The sequence below is a fragment of the Danio rerio genome, chromosome 4 (genome assembly GCF_052040795.2).
Source record: "Danio rerio strain M-AB ecotype USA chromosome 4, GRCz13ab, whole genome shotgun sequence".
In the NCBI taxonomy this organism is placed as follows: Eukaryota; Metazoa; Chordata; class Actinopteri; order Cypriniformes; family Danionidae; genus Danio; species Danio rerio.
The window spans coordinates 61,197,839-61,221,027 of NC_141024.2; the positions used below are offsets into that span (position 1 = coordinate 61,197,839).

Here is a 23,189-nt window from a genome sequence, read left to right on the forward strand (position 1 = left end):
CTAGACACTGTTAACAGTAATACCTTCCCTAACGTGACAATATTCTGCTAAATCCTGATTTCATCTTGTAACGCTGGACAGAATGTGGCCCAGGATCTATGTCCAGTGCACGTGTTAGCAGTTGCAAGGCAGCAAAATGCCTAATTCGTCCCTGGGTGGGCTTGAACAACCAACCTTTCAGTTAACAGCCGAACGCGCTAACCGATTGCGCCACAGAGACTTAGTGAAAAGTCACCTACAGTGATAGAAACGCGTAACTTTGTCTCAAAGTCTGCTACGTGAACCATAATGTAAGTTTGCTGGGAGAGAGAGAGAAAAGTAACAGGAACGCCCAACGTGGGGCTCGAACCCACGACCCTGAGATTAAGAGTCTCATGCTCTACCGACTGAGCTAGCCGGGCTGATGAGAAGCTCTTTTAGGAACCAGAAACCATTTACAGTAATACCTTCTCTACCCGTGACAATCTTCTGCTAAATCCTGATTTCATCTTGTAACGCTGGACAGAATGTGGCCCAGGATCTATGTCCAGTGCACATGTTAGCAGTTGCAAGTCAGCAAAATGCCTAATTCGTCCCTGGGTGGGCTTGAACCACCAACCTTTCAGTTAACAGCCAAATGCGCTAACCGATTGCGCCACAGAGACTTAGTGAAAGGTCACCTACAGTGGTAGAAACGCGGAACTTTGTCTCAAAGTCTGCTACGTGAACCATAATGTAAGTTTGCTGGGAGAGAGAGAGAAAAGTAACAGGAACGCCCAACGAGGGGCTCGAACCCACTACCATGACATTAAGAGTCTCATGATCTACCGACTGAGCTAGCCGGGCTGATGAGAAGCTCTTTTAGGAACCAGAAACCGTTTACAGTAATACCTTCCCTACCCGTGACAATGTTCTGCTAAATCCTGATTTCATCTTGTAACGCTGGACAGAATGTGGCCCAGGATCTATGTCCAGTGCACATGTTAGCAGTTGCAAGTCAGCAAAATGCCTAATTCGTCCCTGGGTGGGCTTCAACCACCAACCTTTCAGTTAACAGCCAAACGCGCTAACCGATTGCACCACAGAGACTTAGTGAAAGGTCACCTACAGTGGTAGAAACGCAGAACTTTGTCTCAAAGTCTGGTACATGAACCCTAATGTAAGTTTGCTGGGAGAGAGAGAGAAAAGTAACAGGAACGCCCAACGTGGGGCTCGAACCCACGACCCTGAGATTAAGAGTCTCATGCTCTACCGACTGAGCTAGCCGGGCTGCTGAGAAACACTTTTAGGAACCAGAAACCGTTTACAGTAATACCTTCCCTACCCGTGACAATCTTCTGCTAAATCCTGATTTCATCTTGTAACGCTGGACAGAATGTGGCCCAGGATCTATGTCCTGTGCACATGTTAGCAGTTGCAAGTCAGCAAAATGCCTAATTCGTCCCTGGGTGGGCTTGAACCACCAACCTTTCAGTTAACAGCCAAACGCGCTAACGGATTGAGCCACAGCGACTTAGTGAAAGGTCACCTACAGTGGTAAAAACGAGGAACTTTGTCTCAAAAGGTCTGCTATATGAACCCTAATGTAAGTTTGCTGGGAGAGAGAGAGAAAAGTAACAGAAACGCCCAACTTGGGGCTCTAACCCACAACCCTGAGATTGAGAGTCTCATACTTTACCGACTGTGCTAGCCGAGCTGTTTCAAGAGCTAGACACCGTTTACAGTAATACCTTCCCGACCCGTGACAATGTTCTACTAAATCCTGATTTCATCTTGTAACGCTGGACAGAATGTGGCCCAGGATATATGCCCAGTGCACATGTTAGCAGTTGTACGGCAGCAAAGTGCGTAATTCGTACCTGGGTGGGCTTCAACCACCAACCTTTGGGTCATTATATCTTGTTTAATACCCATTTTATTCATTTATACTATTCATTTTATTTATTTACTCATTTATATTAATATGCGAATATGTCTCAATAAATAATTAAAATTTTGTTAATTAGTTGAGTGCTATAGGTCTTACAAAAGCCTTTTATCTAAAAATAGCGTAAAAACTCTTAACTGTACATAAGCTCATTGATCTCTCCATTTTTCTTCTTAAAATAGGTCTCTGGTAATTCACCTTCATCGCCCAACTTTTTTTTTTTTCAATTATTACAATGCAGTCTTTTGGTATTGCTTTTTTCAACTCATGACATTGTCTTTGTAATTTTCCTTTAACAACTCTTTTATACCCATCCTCCACAATTACTTTTAATGGTACAAATCCTTTTATTACTTCATATAATACATCTTTAACTTGTCTTAATCCTCCGTCCCACCATTCCTTAAAATATAAAACATTTCCTTCACTTAAAATTGTTTAATTCAGTAAAAGTGGTTGTTCTAAAATCTGTGCCCTTGCTTTTGGTATAATCAACACATTTTCTAAAAATCCCCCTCATGATTCTAAGACCTCAACATAAAATTTTGGCAGACCTGCTATCATCCGTTTCTTCATCTTCATCAATAAAACATTACATCCCATATTAAAATGTCCACATTTCTTCAAATAATAATCCAACACACTTTTCCAAATCACACCCATTTTCCCTTCCAAAAACCTTTGAATAATCTTAATTGTTAATGTTTTCATTTTTAAAAAACTATCCAAAAGTCCCAGACCTCCTTCTTTTACCTCCCCAATCAAAGTATAATTAGCTGTCTTGGCTCTTCCATTTCCCCACAAAAACTTTAAAACTACATCATTTATTTTTTCATAGTATACTTCAGGCAACGCAGTTACACTTAACACATACCAGACCTTTGACAACATTAAAGCATTTAAGATGAATACTTTCCTTTTAACATCAAATTTCTAGCTTTCCAAAATCTCAGTCTTTTCTCAATTCCATTTAAAACTCTCTCCCAATTTAAAATATCTGCTTTATTAGAATCCATCCCCACCCAAATTCCCAACATTTTTGTATGTTCCTTTTCTTTTTTAAAGGGTATATGTTGTGTTATTTCTTTTACTCTTCCCACCCTCATGCATAAACTTTTTCCAACATTAACCTTAGCTCCGGATGCTTTACAATATCGCTCTAAAATCCCCAACGATGTAGTATCATCAGCGTATTGATACACAGCTTCTCTGTTGTCATTGTTTACTATTTATATCCCTTTAATGCTTCTATCTGATTTTATTGCCAATCCCAGTGGCTCAGCTTCCAGTGTGTATAATAAAGCAGTCAATGGACATCCTTGCCTTATTGATCTAGTTGGTTGAAGACATTCTGTTAAAAAAAAAAATACATTTAATACAAGTTAAAATATCTGTATAAAAAAATTTGAATCCATTTTCTAAAATTTTCCCAAAACCAAACTCCTTAAGAACTGCAAATAAAAAATCATGCTCTACCCTGTCAAAAGCCTTCTCCAAATCTAAACCTATTAAAACCCCCCCCTTTCTCTTTTTCTTGCATATAGTAGACAATTTAGCTTACCCAATTCACCTGTACCACATGTTTTTTCGATTGTGGGGAAAACCAGAGCACCCAAAGGAAACCCACGTGAACACTGGGAGAACATGCAAACTCCACACAGAAATGCCAACTGACCAGCGCACAGTACTGTGTGTGTGTGTGTGTATGTATACATATATTGCATAAACTTTTCTAATATATTTGTTTTTGTTTTATTATTAATTTAATTTGTATTTATTTACTTTTTTACGGTAAATACAAGTGTCATTACTATACGCAATTTTTTTCCTATATTTGTGTCTGCCTATTATTGTAATTGTATTACTTCTTCCTTGTTTATGCATGTAATGCCTACTTGGTTTGCATATTTTTTGAACATTTAATAAAAATAAATAAATTAATAAAAACATAAAAATTAGATGTAGTGTATAATCCCAAATCTTATTTTAAAAAAGTTGGTGGTATGGAGTTTCTTTTAAAGTGTGACTTTAAGATTCATAAACTCATATTAGGCTAAAAAAAAGTCTCCTCTTTCTCTTTTCTTCTGGAGAAAGTATTATTTGTTTTATTTCAGCTCGAATAAAAGCTGTTTTTTATTCTAAACTTTATACTTAAACCATTTTAAAGACAAAACCATTAGCCCCTTTAAGCTATTTTTTCCCCAATAGTCTACAGAACAAACCATCCTTATACAATAACTTGTCTAATTTACTGTCATCATGTCAAACATAAAATAAATCAGTTATTAGAGATTAGTTATTAAAACTATTATGTTTAAAAATGTGCCGAAAAAATCTCATCTCCATTATACAGAAATTTTTTTTTTTTTACTTGTTCAAACTACTTAATTAAAATGTGCTGAAATAACACAATTATTGAGATTTCATTGGGACAACTTAATGTTCAGTCGACATACATTTTTTAAAAGTGTTAAGTTAACTTAATTTGTGTTGTGACAACATGAAAGAATTGTGTGGAACCCTGCACAAATAAGGTGATCGGTTCATAATAAGTTGAAGCACATTTTCAGATTTTACTGTATTTGGCTTAACCGTTCTTGGGTGGCTCGCCAATGTATAGATGACTAATGCATAAAATAAGTAAGCTGACCAAAGTTCTTAAAGGGAGAAGACTTTATTGAAAACAATGTTAGTTGATGTTAACTTGTCCATCTTTAAGTAACTTAAACCAAAGTACAGTCTGTGAGACACTGATGAAACCCCCCTGGAGATTACCCAACTGCTTTGGATGGGTCACATCTCTTGAGTTCCTGTAGGTTATTTGGTTCACACCTTATCAGAAGTAGATACTTGTTGCATATGAAACAAGCCAATACAATATATCAACATATAGAGTTATTTTGCCTTCTTGCAGCCCGATAGCAACTCTCACAACCTGGTACTGGGCTGTGACCCCTGATCTACACTACAAAACAGCTGGCAAAATCTTCATCCCTCTTCAGTTGAGTTTAAATTTTCAGGTGTTCAAAGGGTTTCATTATCAGTAACTTGATATGCATTCAAGAGTTCACACTTGTTTGGCATGCTGTCCCGGGAGAGACCTAAGCTTATAAGATCCTCAAGCCCTGGGCTCCCTCCCATTAGCAGGACGAGAGGGGAGTGTGAGCTCAGGTAGATCGGCTAAAGGGAGATATAAGGCTTACTAAGAGCTCGACTATGGTGCCAATTTAATGTTCAGTTTACTTAGGTTGTGTGTTTTTGGACTGTGGGAGAAAATCAGGGGAAATCCACGCGAGCACAGGGAGAATGAGCAAACTCTGCACAAAAAGTCAACTGGTTAGCAGCGACTTTAACCTGCGACATTCTTACTGTGAGGCAACATTGCTAACCACTGGCTAATCATTGGCTGCTGTGTTGCCCAATCTAGAAAGGGGGGGGAGTAAGGGTGGGAGAGGGATTCTGCAAGACAAGGATAACTGAGTTAAGCTACGGTCACACTGGGCTTTTCCTCCCATAGACTTCCATTCATACGCACAAGAATGCGTCAGACTAGAAACAGGGTCATGCGTCAAGTTTCACCGGTTGCTGAGGTGCAAAGTTCATGCTTGGTGAACTCTGACCTGCGAAATCACATCACTTGACTGCGTGAGACCAATCGAGGATCAAAACATGACCTCTCTGGACAGAAATTTAAACCATGGAGCAATTGCTCACTTTTTTAATTTCTAAAAATCTTGTTTGATCCCGCCCCTTTCCACAGCGCCGTATGGCAGAATTTCACAATCTCAAAGTCTAGTGTGACCGCAGCTTTGTGTTCTGGTTATCTATAGTGAGTCAGGAATCATCTGATTGGTGAATCATGTTTTAGCTAATGCAGGACCAGCCGTTGACAATCATAAGCATGTGATCCTCTCGAAAGTAGTTTATAAATAATCTTCACTTGAATGAACAGACAAACTACATCAACAAGCTGCCGTTTTGAATATACCCGTGTTTGTGTGGACAAGGCCTCAATGTTGAGGATTCTGCTCTCCATTGTGAAGCTTCATGTGAGTGTTGAGGCTTCTTTTACTTTTAAAGCCCTTTCCACATTCACTGCATCTAAAACGATCCTCTCTTGAGTGAATCTTCATATGTTTCGTAATGGAGTCTTTCCGTGTGAGACTCTTTCCACACTGATCACATGTGAACACTATGGTTCCAGTGTGACCATTCATGTGGTTCTTGAGGCTAGTTTTGGTTGTGAAGCTCTTTCCACACTGAGCACATGTAAACGGCTTCTCTCCGGTGTGAGTTCTAATGTGGTGTTTGAGTGAGCTTATATGTGGAAAACTTTTACCACACTCTGTGCATGTGTAAGGTTTCTCTCCAGTGTGAATCCTCATGTGGATGTCAAGGTCTTGTTTTTGACCAAAACTCTTTCCACACTGTTCGCAGATGTGAGGTTTCTCCCTAGTGTGAACTCTCATGTGAGCAATCAGGGTCAGCTTTAGACTGAAACTCTTTCCACAAAGTATACAGCTAAAAGGCCTCTCTCCAGTGTGAGTTATCATGTGTGCTGCAAGGCTTCTTGCATTATAGAAGCTTTTTTCACACTGTTGGCATGTGCACGGCCTCTTTCCAGTGTGAATTCTCATGTGAGTATTAAAGCTTTGTTTTTGACCAAAACTCCTTCCACACTGTTCGCAGGTGTAAGGTTTCTCCCCTGTGTGAACTCTCATGTGAACATCAAGGTTTGGCTTATGACAGAAACTCTTTCCACACTGCTTACAGCTGAAAGGCTTCTCCCCAGTGTGAATTCTCATGTGTGCTGCAAAGTTTCCAGCATGATAAAAGCTTTTTCCACACTGTTGGCATGTGAACTTCCTCTTTCCAGTGTGAATTCTCATGTGGGCTTTAAAGCCTTGTTTTTGACCAAAACTCTTTCCACACTGTTCGCAGGTGAAAGGTTGCTCCCTAGTGTGAACTCTCATGTGAACATCAAGCTTTGACTTCTGACTGAAACTCTTACTACACTGTTTACAGCTGAAATTACACCCAGATTTGGATTTCCGAGGTCTTCCGTGTGATGAAGTCTTTTTAGTCAGTGTGGGTTTTTCATCAGTCATTATTTCTTGGGGTTTCTCAAACTGCTGTTTCTCATCTATTTCATTCTGTCCATGAGTCTCTTCTTTCAGCACCATCAGATCTAAAAAAAAAAATAGCTTTAGTATGAAGGCTCAAAGCGACAAGCAAGAAATGGATGTTTCACCCACAAATGAAAATGACCTTACCATTTACTCTCCGTCATGTAGTTTTAGACATTTCCTTTATTGTGGAACACAGTAAGCCAGTAGGTTTTTTTTCTTCTTTTTTTAATATCTTCTTTTGTGTTCAACAGGATTAAGAAACTCATAAATGTTTAAAACCACATGAGGAAGAGTAAATGGTGAGGCTATTTTCATTTCTGCATTAACTATCCCTTTAAAAGGTTCCTACAATTACCCATTTTTTACAAGATGTAAAATAAGTCTTTGGTGTTCCCAGATTGTGTCTGAGGTTTCAGCTCAAAATCAGATCATATAACTTGTAGAATAATTAATTTTGGGGGTCAGAGGAAAACCAAGCTCTTTTTGTGCCTGTGACTTTAAATATACAAAATAATAATGATAACCCAGGGTTTACAAATGTGAACTGTCTGTTAATGAACACCCAGGATTATTTTTTAAACCCATGTATAGCATGAGCAGTGTGGAAGGTGACTAAAAATAACCCAGAATTTATCCAGGGTTAGAATGACCCAGGGTTAACAATTTGAAGTGTGAAAAGCCCTAAGAATACTCAGCATCAGCTCTCAGGATAAACAGAGTACAATGACAAACAGTGACAATTGTCAATCATGTCATGATGACCTGGGGCCTGTTTCAGTAAGGAGGTTTAACCAACTCAGAGTTTAAACTTGAACTCTGAGTTGATTTACCGAGAGATTAAATACTCAGAGTTTTCAAATTCAGAAAAACATTAGAGCTACAAAAGTCTTTCAGTCAAGAGCAGTGAGTGATTTTCTCCTTTTGTTGTTTGATTAATGCTAAAAACAGTCGGCAGCAGAAATATTGCGCACTGTCACTTTAAGAAAAGTGCGGCTCTGATATGGTTTCTCTTTCACATGTCTTTTGATTCTCAACTTGTTTGTTTATTACACAAATAAAAGTTAATATGAATATTCACTAAACACAGCACTCTGACCCAAATTTGCATGCATTTGACCATTAAAGCGCTCAGATTAAGATGGCGTTAGGTGTGTGTAGTATATGATGGAATAATCTTTTATCTCGATTAATGGTTTTTCATAATCATTAGAAGCCAAAATCGAAATTGAAACCAGATTTTCGATTAATTGCACAGCCCTATCAAGTGGTAGAGGTTGATTTGACATTTAGAATGTAAGCAGGACTAAAAAATCTTTTTAGAACTAGTAATAATCTCATTAATCTAGTTACAGTACATGTCCTTCAAAGGTTAGTAAATTTAAGCTAATTATTCATTAAGAAAGGACTAGCTATACTGCTATGTGACTTTGTTCTTTGTGTAACTGAAATGTAGGCAATAGCTATGTTTCCATCAAAAAATGCGAATTAAATTTATGCGCAAAACTGGCATGTCACATAAAAGATGTGCAAATAAAGCTGCGTTTCCATCCAATGCATCAAAGAGAACAAAATCGTCACTTCCTGATTAACAGGCCCCAATTAAGAACAGTAAAAACAGAATTTACTGCGGTAGAAAAAGCTACATGAATCTTTTATTTAAATGACAGCTCAGAGGACAATGCTGGCACACAATGAACACGTGTTGGCGTTTGAAGCAATGAGACGCAGAGAACAGATGCTCTGGAGGTCATTAATAATATAATAACATGAATACTGAAACGGTTCAGGTGTTTTAGAATGACCAAAACAACATTTCAGATGTTTATAATGTTCTCAGCCTGCTGGTTTGTGCATTCACACACATTTTCATCATCATATGATCTCTTATAACAAACCTTTAAAACAATAAAATAAGAAAATATGACTTTGCTACAATAAGCAGCATTAGGCATGGGCCAGTATAAGATTCTGACAGTATGATAACCTTGAATAAAAAAATATCACAGTTTCAAGGTACTGCGATTACTCCTCTTAAATATATTCTTTTAAATGTCTGGGTAAAAAAAAAAAAAAACACTTTTTCCTCTTTGAACACAAAACATTTTCTTTTGAGAAACTTTTAAAGTATTTTGGAGCAATAAACATGTCAGGCTAAAGGCTGATTTATACTTCTGCGTCAAACGCCGGCATATGCTACATCGCTGACGCATAGCCCTTCGCCGTGGCCGTCGGCGTCACTGACGTGCACCTCTCAAAAAATGTAACTACACGTCGCAACAACGCGTAGCGCAAGCTCTGTGATTGGTCGGCTTTGTAGCACTGACGAGTCTGGGCGGGACCAAGAGCCGCGCGAACGGCGCGAGCGATTGTTTACAAGTGTGGAGTACCGTGAAGGAGCTCCGGATGGAAAGTTTTGTTTCGTGTTTACCTCATAGTTAAAGTTGTTGCACGTCCGCCGGTTCCTGCCTCAAAATGAGCGAGTTTGAGTCACTTGTACAACCAGGAAGTGTTCAGGAAAAGCAAAACAGAAGCAAAGAAACTCGACACAGAGGAACATTTACACCTCACTGCCAACTAGCGTTTCGGAAGTGTTAATGCAGACCAACAGAGACAGCGCGCAGAAGTATAAATGCACAGCTGCGCGCGTTGCCTGCGACGTGAGTTACGCCGGTCACTTGACGCAGAAGTATAAACCAGGCTTAAATCACTCAATTTGAATACTTGACTTCTGTTGTCTTCATTTGTTTTATAAACACAGATTTCTTTACAATTTAAAATGGCATAGCTCAGATGAAAACATTTTAATTTGCCTTATTAAAAAAATTTATAATTTAATACATTTAATAATACAATAATAAATAAATTAAAAATATATATTATAGATATTTCTTAGCAAAAGATTTTAAATTGTGTGTAATAACAAGCAAGCTTTACTTGTATCCACACACTTATTTTCCTAAATAAACTTTCATTAATATCAAATAATTAAAAATAAACAAACGTTTTAAATGTTTTAAAAACAATAACAAACTAAAATCTACACAACAATCTGTCCTCGATGTCTTCAGTAGTAAATACATGGAGCACGTTTAAACAAATGTTATTGTAAGGAAAATTATTAAACCATTATAATAAATAGAGTTAAAATGACCTTTTTGAATAAAAAGTGGAAAGTTTTATTGAGATGGATTGATGGTTATTGTAGGGGTTTTGGCCAGATTAGGTAGCAAAAGATAAAAAAAGGAAAATGAAGACTTGTTTAAAAAAGATTAAAGACCTACAACACAACATTTCAGTAAATTTAAGACTTTTTAAGGCCGAAAATTTTGATTTTGGAATTTACGACATTTTAAGACCCCGCAGAAACCCTGGTTAAACACAATAGCCCTGGTAATTAGTTATTATAATAATGATGTAATTCTAACTCAGATACTATCTGTGAGAACTAGTAACAACTACTAGAAACAATTTTAAACCAATAAAGAAGTCGATGAAAAAAGTTAATTTGGATCAATGTGACATATGCAAATGGAAAGTACTAAGCCAACACCATCACTGTAATAGCAGATATCTTCTATGAGAATACTGTAGGTCAAATATCTTCAGCTCAGTTTAAGTTTTTTTTTTTTATTATTAGTTGTTTTTATTTATTTTATATAGCGCTGGTGCTCCAGGACGCTTTATAAACAGTAGGATAACAAGAAAAGCAATGACCTTAAGAAGGTAGAGAAAATGGGAGACTAATAATAAATAAAATAATGACAAAAGACACGAGAACAAGTAACAAGAGAGAAACTCATTCCTGTCTTTCAATAGTTATGTTTCCATCCACCTATTTTTATGCACATAAAAAAAACGGTTTATGGAAACACCATGATGCAAAAAAAACTAAGTATGCGCATAACTGAGTTGGATAAACGTTTTATTCGATAAGAAAAGATAAAAAATCACGATGGAAAACACGATACAAACTCCAGTATGTGGATTAAAAAGGTCTTGTGATTTTGTTATAAGAGATCATGTGATGATAAAAATGTGTATTAATGGACAAACCAGCCGGCTCAGTACATTATAAAACATCTGAACTCTTGTTTTGATCATTCTTAAACGCCTTACAGTTTAAGTATTAGTGTTATTATATTATTCATGACCTCCAGAATTAAGAGCATCTTCGTGTCTGACACCTTTAAACGCCACCGCGCGTTCACTGCGTTTCAGGATCACCCTCTGAGGCGCAAGTCATTTATTAGATGAAGAAAAGATTAGCCGCATTTCCACTGTCGGGCATGTGCAAGCCAGGGCTTTTATCATGCAGGGCCGGGCCAATCGCAAGGGAGGGTTGAGCAGTGAGGCAGAAATCATGTCGCGTTTCCACTGTCGGGCTAGCACCTCGCAGCGTGTCATGAAAACCCCGCCCCCAGAACGTCCTCCAAATCAAACGTCACACAACCCGCCCACTGCAGCGGGAATCAGGCGGATAATGCATGCATGACAGATAAAAAGATAGCCTAGTTTCTGCTTTCACTCACCCATAAAATGCTCTGTTTACATGATTTGATTAATATCATCGTTTCATATACTTTATAAATAATATTTCAAACCTCCTCCGGTGTTTATTGTTTTAGAAAATATCTAAAATCTTTTTTTCAGATAGGCCTTTGTAAAATGAAAGTTTAATATGGGTTTAAATGGTTTGATTTATGTACTGTTTATGGGCTACCTAAATTATTATAAATAGATTTTATTTGTTTTATATTGGTTTATTTATTTTATGTGATTTTATTATATGCAACATTTGTAATTATTCAAATTATTTCAATATATCTTAGGCTATTTTATTAGGATATGACACTATTGTTTTTGAGTCTACAAAAACGGACACGAAATTTGTAGAGTTTAATGTCTTTCTGTTGTATTTATGTTGTGTATTATCTACAAAATAAATTAAAACAGAAGCCGCTCGCAGCATCAACAGAGCTGTGAAGAGAGCGCTCTTTAGCTCGGTCTCACATTCACATACAGGCATCTAAACGTGCACAAACACCTTTTAAACTTGACAAAAACTCTCGATAACCTTTACTGTCTGCTGTGTCTTAAATACGGTGTAAAGATTATTATGCGTTATTGAAACATCAAGGAGGATGCAGCACAGTCACTTATAAATGAAAACTTTATTATTTTATGCAACAGCCTTACATTTAAAAGGGAAACATAAGGGTGATCATACGCAAAAAGACCCCAGCCTAAAAGGCTAGATGTTTTCTTCTCCTTATTTATTATTATTTATTTGGTTATTTGTTTGGTGCATGTACTCGTGTGCGATCGGAAAACTAGTGTCTGCCTCTCCTTTCACTCCGCCCCGAAGCCCCAGCTGGCCCTCTTTGGCCCAAGGTATTCGGCGGGCCAAAAAAGGCCGGCCACTGGCCCCGAGAAAGCCCCGCTTTGGCTCGATTAGGCCCAGGAAGTGACAGTGGAAACGCGACTGGCCTTGGCTCGCCCTGTCTCGCTTGCTTTAGACAAGATAGTGGAAACGCGGCTATTGATGCAGCTTCTTTTATCGCAGCAAATTCCATTTTTACTGTTGATATTTGGCACCAGTTAATCAGGAAGTGATGATTTTGTTCGCTTTGACTCTGGCATTGTATTTGCACTGTTTGTATTTTGCACTGTTGTTGTATTTGTACTGTCTGTATTTTGTACTGTCTGGAGCCAGCACCTAAGCTTTCCACTCATCATAGCACACGTGCTGCTGCTGATGTGACAATAAAAGTGATTTGATTTCATTTGAATGGAAATCATTGAGCTTTATTTGCATATCTTTTATGCAATAATCTAGTTTTGTGCATAAAGTTTATTTGCATTTTTGGATGGAAACATAGCTCATGAGTGCTTGTGTGCATTTAGGAGAACTAGGCAGCACACTCAGATGGATTTATTTAAATATTCTTATTATTAAAATATCTGAATGAGGATCAAATGACTGAGTTGGTCTTTGAGAATAAAAATTAACCTGTTTGTTCCTGCAGATCTTCCTGTTTGACTGTGAATGTTTCTTCAATCTTCACATCTTCACTCTCCTCTTTAATAAACGCCATCTTTATAACAGTGTGGAGATCAGTCACTTCAGCAGGAGTTTTTCTCTGAGTTTGGACACTTTATCCTGTTTAAAGTAAATAAAACAATGAACAGAAACAAAATACCTTCTTAATACTTACTTCAACAGTTTCTTTATAGAAGAGTAATTAAAAAAAGAAATCAGGTAAGTTTGAGCAAGAAACAATATCCACAAAAAAATTGTAAAAAATTAAAACTAGTAACGTTACTCCATTTCTTATATAGTTGTAAACTCAGAATGGAATGACATTATACTATTTAATAAATTAATTTTTCAATAAAGAACTTATTATACACATCTCTGTAACTTTTTTTTTAAACTTTATTCTTTATGTATGTTCTTAATGGTTTTGTTTGTTTTATTTAGCTTATTGTCTGCTTACAGCAATGTGTAGCACTTTTTTTACACAAGACAAATTTCCTCTTGAGGACAAAAAGTTTATCCTATCTTTATTCAAACAATTGTACTATTTTACTCACAGTAATGAGGGCTATGTTGTATAAAGGTTTAAAATAATATTGTCAACAGCAGGTACATACTTTAGCACTGAATGAAAAAAAACTGAAACTTTAATCAATCGGTTTATAGAAGTGTAAACGCTTTAAAACAAACCTTTATCCAGTTGAATCACTGCGCTGGAACGGCGCAGGCTTATGACGTCACTCGTCACGCCAAAATAAAAGTCTTTTAAACCTTTTTTTGCCACTTACTGTTGCAGTCATGACTACTGATACATTTCTCCCTCGTTTCCATTTTCTCACTGGCGCACATATATTCAGTATTTGGAGTTGATCAAAACCTTTACTCTAAACATTTTAAGACAATTAAAAAAAACTTTTAATCCACTAAGTCGAAGTGTTTAAAGCAAAAATCTCAACATTCTAAAAGGTATAACAAATATCCTAATGAGTGTTTGGAGCTGAAACTTTACAGAAAAGGAGGTAAAATAGGTGTCCTTCATGTAAAAAGTATTCATTACTTTATATAAACTATAGCCACAAAATAGCTGATTAAAACTAGTACTCCATTTCTTATATATATATATATATATATATATATATATATATATATATATATATATATATATGTAAACTTACACAGCAAATTCATTGGTGTTAAATTTCAAGTGTTGTGGTAATTCAAAGTAAAGTGTTAAAATTCTAGAGTTAGATAAAGGTAAAATAACCCTCTCGGCGTTAGAAGCTGATTTGCCTCCTTGTCATACAGAGTAACATGTTTCTACCTTTCTTCTTCTTCTTATGGGGTTAATGTTCTTCTTCTTCTTCTTGTGTGTTTTATGGCGGTTGGCAACCAGCTTTTGGTGCATTACCGCCACCATCTGGATTGGAGTGTGGATCCGGAGTTAACTAAACCATGTTTTATAGTTAAACAAAGCCCAACCATAAAAAAAACAATTTAAAATAAAATTTTTAATTCTTTTTCCTATACATATAAATAAATGACTAAATGTCCCAATATTTGATATTTCTTTCTGTATAATACCTCTATATGATATAGATAACTATTCATCTAAATACTAAATTCTATTAATCAACCCTGTGTCTTTCAAATAGTTATAAACATATCTAAAACATACATCACCCGTGCTCAACTTTAGTATGTTCTTTATGTTAGGTTCCACTTGTTGTTCCTGTAACTGTGTGAATAATATATTTCTTTCTGTCTGATATATTGGGCAGTGCATTAATACATGTTCTACAGTTTCCTGGTTGTTACATTCACACATCCCATCTGCATGTTTGTTGATCATATGTAGTGTGCTATTGAGTGATGTGTGATTAAATCTCATTCTTGAGAACTTGTCTTCTTCCTTTTTGTTTTTCCTTGTTTCCCTACCTTTCCCAACTATGTTCTGTATGGTGTAATATTGACGTCCTGTACTCCCATTATTCCATATATGTTGCCATTTTCCTAATATTTTGGTTTTAACTATACTTTTGATTTCTGACTTGCTGTATTTGATGTCCATGTCTATCATAGTTTGCTGTGCTGCTTGTTTAGCCAACTTGTCTGCCATCTCATTTCCACTAACCCCTATGTGCGCTGGTACCCACAATAATGAAATGATAACTCCTGATTTAATGATATTATTTCCCAACTGTACTATTTCATATATTATGTCCTGCCGTGATTCTGATACTACATTTTTAATACTTATGAGTGCTGAACTTGAATCAGACGCAATGACTGCTTTAATTGGTTTATTGTCCTCTACCCACTTTAGAGCCAACCATATCGCTACCAATTCTGCTGTATAAACTGCTAAATTATTATTAATTCTTTTTGTAACTTCAATTTTTAACTTTGGAATACTGAATGACACTCCTACCCTTTGTCCAATTCTTGATGCATCTGTGTATATTTCAGTTGTTTCACTGTATTTTTCTCTTATATAATTTTCCACTTGTTTGCTGTCAATCTCATTTTCTTGTTTTTCTTTCATTATTTCAAAATCAACTTCCAAGTCATCAAGCAGCCATGTGGGAACTACTGGAAATACTATAGTGGGCGAAATTTTTATTGTATCTATTTCCATATCATTTATTTTTTGTTGTATTGTCCATCCATACCCTTTAATGCCCCGTTTCTCTCGTTCTTGGCATTGCATCAGAACTGTCTGTGCTATGTGATTTTCATTATGGCCTTTCAAGTTCGCCCAGTATACTACCTCCAGCTGATCTCTCCTAAGGTGTAGAGGCATCTCTCCCATTTCAACCTGTAATGCTGCTACCGGTGTGGTTTTCATGGCTCCACAGCATACTCTTAATGCTTGGTTTTGGATTACATCTAGCTGTTTTAATGTTGTATTAGCAGCTGATCCATACACCATACATCCATAATCGATCACTGATCTTATCAACCCTGTATAAATTGTTTTTAATGCCACTCTACTAGCACCCCAGTCTACACCACATAGGCACCTCATTACATTTAACACTCTTTTACATTTATCCACCATTTTACTAATATGTGTGTTCCATGTAAGTCTCCTATCAAACCACAATCCCAGATATTTAAAAGATTCAACATTCTCCAAATCTTTACCTCCCAATTTCAATTTTAAATCCTCTCTTATTTTCTTTTTGGTAAATAACATGGCTTTAGTTTTTTCTTGAGATATTCTAAATCCCCACTTAACTGTCCATTCCTGCACTGTATTTAATATCTGTTGCATTTTCTTCATTATAAATGTTATGTTTCTCCCTCTTTTCCAAATCGCACCATCATCAGCAAATAATGCAACTCCTGTATTATTTTCTATCTCCTTAAAGATCCCATCAAACATTATAGAAAACAAAAAAGGGCTAATAATGCTCCCTTGTGGTGTGCCATTTTCAACACTGTAACATTCACTAAATGTACCATTTATTTTAACTGTTATGGATCTTTCTGATAAAAATTCTTTCACCCATCTCAATATGCGTCCTTTAACTCCTATTTGGTTAAGTTTAATTAACACTCCATCTCTCCACAACATGTCATATGCTTTCTCTATGTCTAATAACACCGCTATTACTGATTCCCTGTTAACCTGTGCTTTTTTAATATCATCTTCAAGCCTCAATATTGGATCCATTGTCCCTCTACCTTTCCTAAATCCACTTTGATAATTTCCTATCTTTCTTTTAGTTTCAACCCAGTACACTAATCTGTCATTAATCATTCTTTCCATCGTTTTTCCAATATGCGATGTTAGGGCTATTGGTCTATAACTGGTTGGCTGTTTGGGATCTTTCCCAGGCTTTTTAATGGGAATGATAACTGCTTTTTTCCATTCTTTTGGAATAACTCCTACCTCCCATATCTTGTTATACAACTTCAACAGCACCTCCTTTCCTTTATCAGTTAGGTTTTCTAACATAGTATAACAAATTCCATCTCTCCCTGGAGCCGTTTTCCCTAATTTCTTTAATGCCCTACTCAGCTCAGTCCCTGAGAAATTTATATTTAGTACCTGATCCCCGTCATCTTTCCCTAAATCAAACTGATATCTTTCATAAGTCTCCACCCTCCCTCTTTTTTCCTCTTGGCTTAAATTGTCTGTGCTGTGTACTTTAATTAATGTTCTTGCTATAATTTCTGCTTTCTCTTTATTATTAATAATAACCCTCTGCCCATCCATCAGCATTGGATATCCATATTCTTTTCCATTTCCTTTCATTTTTTTGATCATTCCCCATACTCTCTCTACTGGCGTTGTTCTACCAATTGACTCACAAAATTGTCTCCAATATTCTTTTTTTGATTTTTTAACCGTTTTCCTAACTATTGCCTGTGCTTGTTTGTATTTCATGAGATTTTGAAAGTTGTGTGTCGTTTTCATTTTTTTAAAAGCTTTGTTTCTCTCCTTTATAGCTTTTCTACACTCCTTTGTCCACCATGGAACAATTTTATTAATTATTTTAGGTTTTGATTTAGGTATTGCCATTTTTGCTGCCTCAATTATTCCCCCACTAATTCTTTTACACATATTTTCAACATCTAAGTTATCCTCAATCTTTTGCAACAAATCTTCACTGATTTCCCTAAATTTATCCCAATCTGCTCTTTCTAAAATCCATTTCTCCTCTCTCACTTCAATTTCTTTTGCGCATTCTATTCCTACTTGAGTTTTGATTGGGTAATGGTCACTTCCAACTGTGTTACCTCTTAATACCTCCCATTCACACCTATCTGCAATATCTTTTGTAACTATTGTAATATCTATTGCTGATTCTGTGCCTCTTGCTGTATTCAATCTAGTTCCTGTCCCGTCATTAATGCACACTAGCTCTTCTTCTTCAATAAATTCTTCAATTACTCTCCCATTATTATCATTTCTGTTACCCCATAATGTACTGTGTGCATTAAAATCTCCACACCAGATAGTTTTTCCATTAATACCCTCCCATATCTCTTCTAACTGTTCCCTCTCTAACAATCTACATGGGTTATAAAAATTTATTATTTTAATATTACCTTCACTTGACCATACCTCCACAATAACATATTCTAGTCCATTCCCTCTCTTTACTTCTCTATATTGGATACCTTTTTTTATAAATGTAATAATTCCCCCACCTTTACCTATTTTCCTATCCATTCTTACTGCATTATATCCTTTAATATTAAATTCTAGTCTTGATATTAACCATGATTCTTGTACACACACTATATCAGGTTTTTCATTTAAATCATCTATATATTTCTTAAATTCCTGACCATTAGATATTAAACTCCTCGCATTCCACTGCAGTATAAATATTACCATTATGCAACTCCACCCCATGCTTGTGACTGTTGTTGCTGAACTTCTTCATTTAACGTGTTTCTCACTGATTCCCAAGGGATTCCTTTAATATCCATGTATTTTTCCGCGGCTTTAACTATTATTTTAATCCTTTCCGTCCGACTTGTTGTCTGTGCTGAGCAATTTATCACCTCTGCCATAAAGAGAACAAATTCATTTTTATCCACAATCAGTGTTTCTTCCTTTATTTTATCACATTTTTTACACTTAATCATGTCTTTCCTTTCTTCTCTCATTGTCGGCATCTGACCCATCTGTTCCCTGGTAGGCCTAACTTTCTTTGTTGCTTCTGCATAAGATATACCTTGAGTGACTTTTATTCTCTGTTTCTCTTGCATTCTTTTATTTACCTCACACCCTCTGTATGCTGAACTATGTTCTCCACCACAGTTGCAACATTTGAGTTTTGCTTCCTTATCACATTGTCCATACTCATGTTCTCCACTACATTTGCTACATCTCATTTTCCCTTTACAGATCGCTGCAATATGACCATATTTTTGGCATTTGTAACACCTAACAGGCGGTGGTATGTACATTTTCACTTCATAGCTCATGTATCCTATGAAGACTTTGTCAGGTAGTTTTGTTTCATCAAATGTCAGCATTATTGAAAGACTGTCACATATGGCTCCGTTCCATCTTGTTTTTAAGCGTTTAGCTTCTTTTATTTTAGCATTCGTTATTCCTTCAATCACGTTGTTTAATGACTCACTTACCGGTATGCCTGTGATTACTCCTCTTATAAGTTTTCTGTCATAGACCTCAGAGCATTTCACTTTTTTACCATTTATTTTATTTACTTTGATTGCTTTCTTTTGTTGAGCCTCATCTTTACATGACACCAATAAGCATCCATTCCTTAATTTTTTAGCACATCTTACCTCCCCAATCTCCTTATACAGAGCTTTCGTTAGTTGTATAGGACTCCAATCCTCAAATGTCGCCCCTTCCTGTACTAGTCTAACAAACACATTATACTCTTCATTTCCTTCCTTTACATTGGATCTCATTTCTTCGTCACTATCTAGTTTGTTTTTTCTTTTTTTCCGCTTTTTACCTCTACAGTTTGTCCACGGTTCGCAACTCTCGCTACCCTCCATCTCCTCTACTTCATTTCCTGATCCGTCATTTCCGTCTCCCCACTCCTGACCATTCTCAATCCAGTCGTTGCCAACCGCCTGCACTGCTCCTCCTCCACTTGATGCCGCCATTCGTCACACCTCTTCAAGTCCTTTATTATCGCCTTATGACGTCACACCACCATGCCACAATAAAAGTCTTTTTTTGTTTAGCTTTTTCCCCCTACTCACTCTTAATTATGAGTCATGACTTATCGATACATTTCTCCCTCATTTTCCACTTTATAATTTATCTGCTTTTTGTTTTGTATTTGTAATGAATGGGGAAACATCAAATTTTTATATAAAGTTATATACGTAATAGGTTGAAACTTATTTGGGCTACAGTCCATTTGTCAGGATAAAATCAATATTTATAACCAAACCAAACAAACAAACACATAACTAAATAGTTGTAAAAAAGCTTTTAAAAATGACTGAAAACTTAATACACTGTTGAACAATGCATGCACATGTTTAGATTTTACATTTTACAATGTTAGCATTCAGATATTATTTGAGTGTAAATTCAGAATGTGCAACTCACCTTTCCAGTCTTCAATGAAGAAGTGGGATGAGAAATGGCCTCAGTAGGTTTTTCTTTGTATGTTGTTGTTGGTAATAATCTCAATGTAGGAATCAACAATCGTAGTTTGTCCTCCAAAGTTGTTCTCTTATAGCTAAATAAGCCAATGAAGTTTCTGTTAAGAACGCAGAATATATATACAACCCTGCTGACCTACTTGATCTGGCATGTGATTGGTTAATACTCAATTGGCCCCCATTAATGCTGGTATAAAGATGCAAATGAGCAGTGGGCAACAGTGAAGACTCAAAACACATTACTGCAGAGGATGGGAAGTTTAGCAGCTATACGAACCATAGCTTTAAAGAGAAATAAAGATGTATTGGGAAAATAAGTTGACTTTTGATGGAAGCTTTTTTATTTTGGCTGCTGCATTTTATAGTTAAATGGGTGGTCCACTGCAATATCACATTTTAAACTTTAGTTGATGTGTAATGTAGCTGTGTGAACATAAACAACATCTCTGAATGTAAAAAGTTCAAAGTTCAATGCAAAGGGAGACCTTAAACAGCCGAAATACAGAACTTGATTTTAACTTGCACTGGGAAAAAATGTTTTAGAAAAAGCCACAATAAAAAAGCAAACAGCAGTTTACACCGAGGGAAAAAAGTTTTCATTATTAAAAATAAAATTATATTATAATGAATTGAAATCATATATTGTATGCATTTGGGTCAGTTTTAATGCATTAATGAAGGATATTTAAAGCTGGACCGACCGACGCAATAAACATGTATGTCGCGTTTGTTTAATTTATTATGCATGCGAAGACTTATTCTAAACCAAATTTGTTGCCGGATTCTTTTTATGGGAACGAGAGATAAAGTGCTTATGAAGTGCTTTGTCGGCCTCTGGTGGTTAACTGATGCAGAGCCGACGTCTGGGTCTGGGAGACACATTACTGTGGAGGATGAGAGGTTCAGCAGCTTTACAAACCAGTTTTTACAGAGAAATAATGTTGTATTGGGAAAATAAGTTGACTTTAGCCATCTTCATTTGTTTTGTTGCTGTTGTTTTATAGGACTATTAATTGAAGCTTTTTTTTTATTGTGGCTGCTGCATTTTGTAGTTAATGTTGATACAGGTATGTTGAGGTATTTTGATTTGAAACACATTTTAATTTTTTTCCCAAGCCTGGTTAAAAGGTAATGCAAGAGTTGTGTGTTGTTTTTGTAGAAGTTTCTCAGAGTTGCTTGGCTGAAGTCTTTGTGTAAAGATGCAAATGAGCATTGAAAACTCAATCCATACCGATGTCTCAATACACACAACTACATTCACTTATATAACAGTTATAGAAGATGTATACTATTATACTGTGATATATTATCATTCGTTGAAAGAAACAATTTATAAACTTCACATTGAGGTTTTATTTGTGTTAAGTTCAGTCAATATATTGACATGAGCTAACTATTAGCAATGTTTTAGTCATTTATTTATTACTGAACTTGTTCTTTATGTGAGTTTAGAGTCCTTTATTTATCTTAAAGCACATGCTGCTCATTACTGGCTTTTGGAAGACTGTAAACACTTTATGTTTATAAATTGTAACTATCAAAATGTAACTTGTTTCTGTGCCAATTTTGTTTTCTTTCCTTTTTTTTTTTAGTTGAACAGAACATGTGTGAGCAGCTCAGCTTTCCCGAAAGCCTCTTATTCACCTGGTATGTATTAAAGATGTTTTTCTCTCTATTTATTACTTGTGTTTGTGCACACAAATATGCATAGACATTCACAGAAGCATATATAAGATACTCTGACAAAACCTTTTCCTTTTAACACAGTAAAGCGATCACATACTGTGATGCATCTAAATATTTATAATTAGAAAATAATTACATCACTAGTAAATTTATTGTATAGGCAGTTTATACAGAATAATTCAATGACAAGAGTTCACTTTCATATCTACACAATGCATAACTTTTATTGTGATTAACCTGCTCCACCTACACCAACTACAGCATTTCTCAGACTTCTTTTTTCACTATGGTGTAATTACAGTGGTGAACATCACATACAACAACAACTGCACTTACTCCTGTAACGTGTTTGCAACAATGAATTTTAAATATCTGCGTCACATATTCATTTAAATAAATGGATCATCATTGTGTGCGGTCATCTTTAGTAATAGCTGCCTGATCATTAACTGAATAGGACCGTTTAACATATAAGAAACCCGTTGACAGGTATAGCTGTTCATGCCAATACCAACTTGATAGACTATTACATGAACATATTACATGAACAGGACCTGCCAAACATTTCTTAATACAAATAAGCATAGTGTCTATAACAATACATGCTTGAGATCAATACAGTCGCTACATCTGAATGGTGCTTTTTCACACATTTTAAAAATAACAACTATTTGTAAGCGAAGTTCTTATCCAATACCAGTTTAATACCTCAAATAATTATTCATGTGAGGCATCACAGTGGTGCAGTAGGTAGCACTGATCGCCTCACAGTAAGAAGGTTGTTGGTTTGAGTCTCAGCTGGGTCAGTTGACATTTTTGTTTGTGTGTTCTCCCCATGTTCGCATGAGTTTCCTCCAGCTGCTCTGGTTTCCCCCAAGTCCATAGGAACTGTTGAACCATACAGTGGCTGTTTTTTGCCCCTGTATTCTCTTTATTTGCATTCAGCAGAAACAGTTTTGAAACTAGTAGAGGATGAGTAAATGACAGAATTGTAATTTTTATGTGAACTACCCCTTTTAATGCTTATGTAAGTAAAGGTAAATTAAATATTACTACAGATATTGCTAAAGAATGGCAGGAAACGTGGAACACAGATAATAAGAGACAACAATTCATGTGAAAAAAGAAACCCTATATAGGCCTATGAAGTTGTAGAAATAGAAGAGGTAATAATTATGAGGATGAGATTTGGACTCAGATATTAATAGGAAAGTAATTTGTTGTAGACATACAAGTCATTATAAAGTGGATTAAAAAAGTTAAGAAAATGTTTAGATTTAAGGTTTGTGAGAGAGAGAGCAGACAAAGTGTAAAGTGA

At 36.0% G+C, this 23,189-nt stretch overlaps 1 protein-coding gene and 2 non-coding genes across 7 annotated transcripts in view; all 3 read right to left on the reverse strand.

Moving 5' to 3' along the window:
- Positions 1 to 328: 328 nt before the first annotated feature.
- trnak-cuu (transfer RNA lysine (anticodon CUU)) lies at positions 329 to 401 on the reverse strand. Its single transcript has one exon. It is a non-coding gene; the product is annotated as a tRNA-Lys (tRNA).
- Positions 402 to 1,176: 775 nt separating this feature from the next.
- trnak-cuu (transfer RNA lysine (anticodon CUU)) lies at positions 1,177 to 1,249 on the reverse strand. The gene has a single exon. It is a non-coding gene; the product is annotated as a tRNA-Lys (tRNA).
- Positions 1,250 to 4,564: 3,315 nt separating this feature from the next.
- The window catches only part of znf1040 (zinc finger protein 1040), a 175,470-nt gene continuing 156,845 nt past the window's right edge, over positions 4,565 to 23,189 (reverse strand). The window contains exons 1-3 of one of the 5 annotated variants that reach the window (XM_087250191.1): positions 20,130 to 20,276; positions 13,046 to 13,195; positions 4,565 to 7,094 (exon numbers count right to left, since the gene is read on the reverse strand). In XM_087250191.1, the coding sequence (XP_087106317.1) occupies positions 5,917 to 7,094; positions 13,046 to 13,130 (1,263 nt within the window). In that variant the 5' untranslated portion in view covers positions 13,131 to 13,195; positions 20,130 to 20,276 and the 3' untranslated portion in view covers positions 4,565 to 5,916. Of the gene's footprint in view, positions 8,931 to 13,045; positions 13,198 to 13,629; positions 13,793 to 20,129; positions 20,277 to 23,189 lie in introns of those variants that run through there. The other 4 variants (XM_087250190.1, XM_087250192.1, XM_088650479.1 and 1 more) reach the window with 4 other exon arrangements.